This window comes from Cannabis sativa, chromosome 2 (genome assembly GCF_029168945.1).
Source record: "Cannabis sativa cultivar Pink pepper isolate KNU-18-1 chromosome 2, ASM2916894v1, whole genome shotgun sequence".
In the NCBI taxonomy this organism is placed as follows: domain Eukaryota; kingdom Viridiplantae; phylum Streptophyta; class Magnoliopsida; order Rosales; family Cannabaceae; genus Cannabis; species Cannabis sativa.
The window spans coordinates 67,711,872-67,719,119 of record NC_083602.1 but is presented as its reverse complement, the minus strand read 5'-3'; the positions used below and the strand labels follow the sequence as shown (position 1 = coordinate 67,719,119).

Below are 7,248 nucleotides of genomic sequence, written 5' to 3'. Positions count from 1 at the left end.
TACACCATTGTAATAAGCTCTATTCTTTGTTTGTGGATTGTAATGTTTCTTTTAATCTGAGACTATGTAATTTTGCAGCCCACAATGTAATAATTGGGCTTTTCTCATAACTTAACTGTTATGATAGAGATATCTACTATTTCTGAAGACATTATTTGTAACAACCATGAAATCTAATTTTTCTTATCTATTGACGCAACTTTTCAAAAAAGAAAATTACATTAATACCCTAAAAAAACATATTAAAAGAATAAAAAAAACCAATTAAACAACAATTTCTTTAACATGTATAAAATGTACTATCCGCTAAAAAAAAACTTAATTATAAGAAGTATCATGTTAAAAAAGTAAGAGAGTATAATTTATTTTGTCTTATTTGAGAGATCTGAAACCTCATTTGCAATTGCAAGTGAGGGACTTGATAAGTACCCATTAAAAAATCATATTCATCTGCGCCTCAATGTCCAAATTCTTAGTCTAGTCTCCTCTAAATCAATTGTCTATTTGTTTAATTTTAGATTCTCGGCGCTGTCTTTGTTTTTAAACGTCAAAACAATCAATTGACTACCGAAACCCCAGGTCCCCAAATCCATGTGCGGTGGACAATAGACTTGCCTTTGCCATCCAAAGCGTGTACCGTGTACGCAACTAAAATATATTTGTAAATTATCTCCTTATCTTGCATTTCTTTTGAATAATTACATCACAAGAAAATAAGAAAGAAAGAAAGGAACTAGTTTTGGAGAATTTACCACAAAATAAAGCTAAGGTACCGCCACCCCCACGTCGCAAGGCCAAGTTGTCTATCACTTTTAAATGTTTCTCTAATCTTCTTATATTAAAAGCTCCAAGTCGGTAGCTTTAAAAACTGATCAATCAAACCTACTATACTACTATTTATCCACTTTTTAATCAACTTTCTCGCTCTCTCATTCTTTTTCTCTACTATACTAGTATCTATATATATATAATTACACAACCACTCCATCACAAATATTTTTCAATTCAAATTGCTTTTGAAACAACAAATTTCTAATCAAGAAGAAAACAATATGGCAAGCTCCATTAATCTTCCGGAAGAATTGATCATAGAGATTATGTCATGGCTTTCCCCTGAGTCTCTGATCCAATTCAAATGCGTTGGCAAGTACTGGTACAAACTCGTGACTTTCCTTCTCAACGATCCATCTTTCATCGTCAAACATCTCCGAAATCAAAACGACAGCAACAACATCTTCTTCTCTCCAAGCATTGCCGTGAGTTGTCTGCGCATATACGATACCCCTGTTTACACCTACAAAGAGCTTTTCGCTTTGATCTCGGTTCCGAATTCCAATCAAAACGACGCCGTTTATGAAGATATGAACCTCCCAATCATTCCGGGGGAGAAAGATATGAGTAGCCAAACCATAAGTCACTGCAACGGAGTCGTTTGTGTAGCCGATTACTACCACAACATTATCTTATCCAATCCGGCTATGAAAAACTCCCGGGTTCTGCCCAAACCCGGTCTCATGGGTCGATTCGTGTTGCAAGGAGTCGGGTTCGGGTACGATTCCAGAAACAATGACTATAAAGTCGTCAGGTTTGGTCGTGACCAATCTATTTACCCCAGAGCTGAGGTTTACAGCTTGAATTCCGATTCATGGAAAGAGATCGGAATCGATTCCGGGACCGATTACTTTCCGAGTCTCCACATCGACACTTACTTTAATGGAGCTTTCTACTGGCTCATGTCGGGCCCCAGGTTCATGATCCAATATTTCGACATGTCCGATGAGGTGTTCCGTGATGTTACGTTACCGGAAAGTCTTCAAACGGCGAAGTCGCAGTGGATGAGCCTCGGGGTTTGGAATGATTCCGTTGCGCTGTTTTTCTGTCCCGGAGAGAAAGGGACTCCGGTCACTGTTGATATTTGGGTCATGAATGAAGAATGTGTTAATGGGCCTGATTCTTGGAAGAAAGGTTTGACAATTGGGCCTTTTGAAGGGATTGATTGCCCATTGGGCTTTTGTAATGAAGAAGAATTTGTTATGAGATCAGCCAACTTTAGGGAGGTAGTGTGTTATAATGTTCGAACCCAAAATCTTAGGAATATAAAGGTTGAAGGTTTGGATGGAATTGGTTGTCGAGCTCTTTCTTACGTGAAGAGTTTGGTTTCCGTACAAACCAGGAATGAGAAATGAAGTAGGAGAGAACTTTTCCCAATTGGAGTTTGTTTCTTTTTCTTAATTATTTTTATTTTCTTATATTTTATTTATTTTTTTTAAAGGAAATTATATATATTTTTGTATTGTACATAGGAGTTTATTTATTTCTTTATTGTAACTTGTAGTCTTGTTTATGCTTGATGGATATGTAAGGTAAATCAAATGTAATATTATGCGATCAATTTTTTATAATTTAGTGAGAAAATGAATATATTATATACTACTGATACAATAATACGTGCTCTCGACAGGTGAATTACTTAAAAAAGAAATTATGAAATGCCATAAATATATAAGATAATTATAGAGTAATGATTAAATGATACATGTACATATGATAAATATATATATATATAGAAGAGGTTTCAATAGCTACATTTTTATTGTAACTATTATGGTTAAATTTTTTTTAACTATTGGATCACTATTAAATAGTTGTGATTAATTGTTCAAAAAAAAAAAAAATAGTTGTGATTAATTTGGAAATTAAAAATAAATTAATTAAAAATGACATGTAACATGATATTAACCTGTTAATTTATTTTCTTTCAAAACTTTAATAAGGATTAATTATATTTTAAAAATTAAATTAAGTATAATTATTAATTAATTTTTTACAATTTATTATTAAATAAGGATTTTTTAACAATTTTTTTTACACTTAAATTATTTAAATTTTAATAACAAAACTTTTTATAATTTAAAATTATACACATATAATTTTATAATTAATATTTTATTATATTTATAATTTTAATTTAAAATTATTACGCTTAATTATTTAATTTTTTTTATTGAAATATTTAAAATGTGAAAAATAAAATAAATTACGGTGAGAAAAAAGAGAGAGACTTAATGGCAGATGGTTTGAAACTGTGATACATTATGGTGAGAAAGAAGAGAGGAAATATTAGATTCCACAAATGTGAAAGATTACGTTCATCTTCCTTCAGCTTCTTCCTTTAATGATTTTCCTTCCCTTACTTAAACAAAACCCTCAGAAATCCATAGCTGACAGTACACAGTCTTCCATTCGGAAGTGAATAATCTTCTGGAAAAGTTCCAAAATATAATAAGAAAGATTTGAGGTGGAAAGGCAAATCAACATAGCTGAAAGAGAGAATTTTAAAAATTCCTACGAGTTTAGGATTTGTTTTGAACTCAAAATCAATATCATTAAGAACTTTTTTCCATTCAGATTGAACCTTCTTTTTTCTAGATAGTAAACTAGCTATGGCCCCTATTGCAAGTGGCAAGCCTCGACATTTTTTGAGAATCTCATAAGATAATTTCACTAACTCTTCAGGGCAACTACCATTAAACTCATGTCTAAATACCTTTTTAGAAAATAGCTCAAGAGCCATTTTATTGTAAAAAAAATAATTATTTAATAATTTATTAAAAGCTTAAGGCCCAGCTTGAGGCCTCATCATCTAATTGTAAAAAAAATAATTATTTAAAAATTTATTATAAGGACAAAATTTTAATTTACATAAAAATATGTTTAATTTTTGTAAAAAAAAATTATAAATAATATAATTAAATGACTTAACTGTTAAAATAATTATAGTATGAATTTATGTATAAATAAAAAAATTATTTATAAATTTTAATTGCTGAAAAATGTCTTGTTAAATATTTATTTAATTACTTAAAAAATAGTTAATTATAATTAATTGATTCTAAAAATAGAATTTTTAGCTATTCGTAACCTGCTATTACAGGTAAAAAAAATGTAACCATATGGTTACAACAAAAATGTAACTATTGAATAGTCAATGATTATATTTTTATTGTAACCATCATGGTTACATTTTTTTTCTACCTATAATAGCAGGTTACCAATAAGTAAAATTTTATTTTTTTTAGAATCAATTAATTATAAATAATTATTTTAAGAAAATAATTAATTGAATATTTAACAAAATCTCTTTTAGCAATTAATAATTATAAATAGTTTTTTTTATATAAATCCCTACTATAATTATTTTAACAGTTAAGCCATTTAATTATAATATTTACAATGATTTTTTTTTTACAAAAATTAGACTTCTTTTTACACAAATAAAAATTCTCTTCTTGTATAATAAATTTTTAAATAATATTAAAAATTTTTTTATAACTAGAAGAACTAACTTCATGTCATCCGTACAGCTCACAATTTTTTCATTTTTCTTCGATTTTTCATGCTATTTCATGGAATTAACTTCCGATTTTTTGTGTAGTTTTGTATTTAAATATTTACTATTCCTATTTCAATTCTAATTATCAGAATTAAATTAATTGGACTTTTTAAAATTAATTTAAGATATTAGTGTAATTTGAACTTGAAAATACGTAAATATCTATCTTTTTTGCTTATTTATCTATCTTATTTTTAAATTTGATTATTTTATCTTATTTTTTAATTTAAGGTCAGATATTAATATTTTTTAAATTATTCTATTTTTTTAATTATTTGATCTTATTTAAATTTAAAATAAAATTACTATAATCATGATATTTTGAATAGAAATAAGATATTTTGCTAACTTTTAAATTGTGTTATTTTTTTATTTAAATTAAATTATAAAATCAGAAAAGATATTTATTATCATTCTATTTTATTGAATATTTAATTTATAAAATAACATGAAAATTTAAAAGATGGTTAGCAAATTTTTGAAATGATATTTAGGTTAGTTGAAACCTAATTTTTCAAAAATTGTAGGTTTTAATTTTAAATGTTTTATTAATTTTTTTTTAAAAAAAAAACCGAATTTTTTTTATTATTTATTTATTTATTTTTCGAAATTTTATTTAATAAATTAATTAATTTAAAATTAAATAAATCCTACATCCAACTATTCAAAGTCAACTTGTTGCAGGAGTATGTGTTTTAGCTTGTTTGTAAGTTTTCTAAAACCTATTATTGCTTGATCTAAATTGCCATGGTTAACTTGTTGACATATCTAATGATCTGATTTTAACCCATGGTTCAATTGTCAATAGGTCAAGTAAATAATTTGTAACAGGTAAATTTTACATTCTTCTTTCATCTGTGTATGACCTAGTAACATGATAGGATCCATCCAAATCTGTGTGCCTGTGTGAGCCTATATGTTTTCTTTTTGTTTAGATGCATATAAATTGTTGCTAAATAAAAAGTCACACATGATAGATTTTATTTAGACCCATTTAGTTTTTGAGCCTATTCAATTAATAACAACTGTTCATTTTAAGGTTAAATTCCTCTCTTTTGGGCCTTGTGTGAGAGTTGGGGGCCAATAGAAGTGGGTACGACATACTGAACCCAGCTCCCCCTCACATGAACTACCTCAACTGTGAAGGCTCATTTACCTGATTTGGATAACTGTACTAGGTTAATTAAATTAGTTTAACCTAATAAAAAATTGATTAGCAACATAATTAATTTCAAAGTTTTTTTTTAAAAAATTAATTTAAGAAAAACACTCTTAGTTTAATGAAATTAATTTCTAGATAAACTATTGTATTTCAAAAATTAAGTTGAGAAATTCTAAGAATTAGTTATTGAAGATTCTTAAGATATTTTTTAAGTTGATATTTTTTAAAATATAAATCAACTTAAAATGGAATATTTTTCAAATTAGGTGGTTACAACTTAATCTTGATATTTAATTAAATTTTATTTGAAAAATATTTAAGTTGGATATTTTAGATTTTTTCTATAACAACTTAAATTAGATATTTTTTCAAATTTTAGAAAAACACTTAGTTATTGAAATATATTCTGGATAGTTATTTCTAGTACTAATTATATTTTCTAATATTAAATTAGGAAAATATCATAGATTGTGAAATTAATTGTTTAATAATTAATTTTGGTACAATCTAAGTTAAGTATTTTTTTTCCTAGTATTAAACTAGAATTAATAATTAAGTCTCCTCTATACTTAATTATTTATTTCCTGAATTTAATAAATTTAATTAAATTGAAAATTTAAATATCTAAGTTGATTTTCATAATAATACTTAAATATTATTATTTTCATGTTATTTAATTAAAATTGAAAATTATTTTAAGTTTGAAATCTTATTTGTAATATCAAGATTAAAATAGTTTTTAATTTTTTTTTTTTGGGATATTAATGGTGCGAGGATAATTATCTCATTTATTTGTGTTGTTAGTGAGTAGAGACTATTGCTTAGAGTAGTTGTACCAATTTTCTAAAGAGAGTTAAAGTTGTATTAACTACGAAAGTAAAATATTATGGTATTTTCATCAGTACGTAATCGTTTAATTAAAGCCCGATATGAAAGTCCATTAAGTTTTTTTTATAATATATTTATTTGATTTAAATAATTGTATAAGTGGTATTAAATAATATTATTATTTAATTAATGTGAGAAAATTCGTAAGTTTAGAGAAATTCCCAGGTTTAGAAACTGTTTTACTAAAACGACCATATCTGGAGTTTTATAACTCCGATTGGGGTGATTTTAGTGGCGTTGGAAAGATAATTCAAAGATCTATAAATTTTGTAGAAATAACTATATCATAATTCGTAATTTTTCTGGGTCAAAACTAAGCCCTAAAGTTACGACATTGAGAACTTACAATTTAAATTTAAAAGTTAGATATTTGTTTATTTAATAATTTATCATATTATTATTGTTATTATGTTATTATTATAATTATTCATAAAACTAAAGAGTCAGGATAGTATAGTTTCATTCAACCCTAAAATTATATCGTTATATTCTTCCCACCCATCTGAGCAAGACTAACCCTAAAATTTTCAAGTCATCTTTCCATTACATCCTTAGCCAAATCTATACCACTCTTCACTCTCATCTTTGATCACCATCATCTTATGTCTATCGATCCAAGTAGCTTGATGTATTTGAGGTAAGAAACTCTACATTTACTTATTTATTGATCACAATAGGAGAATTTTCGTAGGTCTCCTTTTCTTATTTTTCAGAATGAAACATGTCTCAGTAAAACTGTCATATCTCTTTAAATACTCATCTGATTCTCGTAATCTTGGTGTCTATAGAAAGCTTATTGAATTTC

At 26.6% G+C, this 7,248-nt stretch overlaps 1 protein-coding gene across 1 annotated transcript; it reads left to right on the top strand.

Annotated features, from left to right (window-relative positions):
* Positions 1 to 358: 358 nt before the first annotated feature.
* On the top strand, positions 359 to 2,402 carry LOC115720788 (putative F-box protein At3g16210). Its single transcript, XM_030649966.2, has one exon. The coding sequence runs from the start codon at positions 1,053 to 1,055 to the stop codon at positions 2,184 to 2,186; it is 1,134 nt and encodes a 377-aa protein (XP_030505826.2). The 5' UTR covers positions 359 to 1,052; the 3' UTR covers positions 2,187 to 2,402.
* The last annotated feature ends 4,846 nt before the right edge of the window (positions 2,403 to 7,248 follow it).

Coding starts and splice junctions, on each gene's coding strand:
- LOC115720788 (XM_030649966.2), top strand. CDS start 1,053: ATGGCAAGCTCCATTAATCTTCCGGAAGAATTGATCATAGAGATTATG.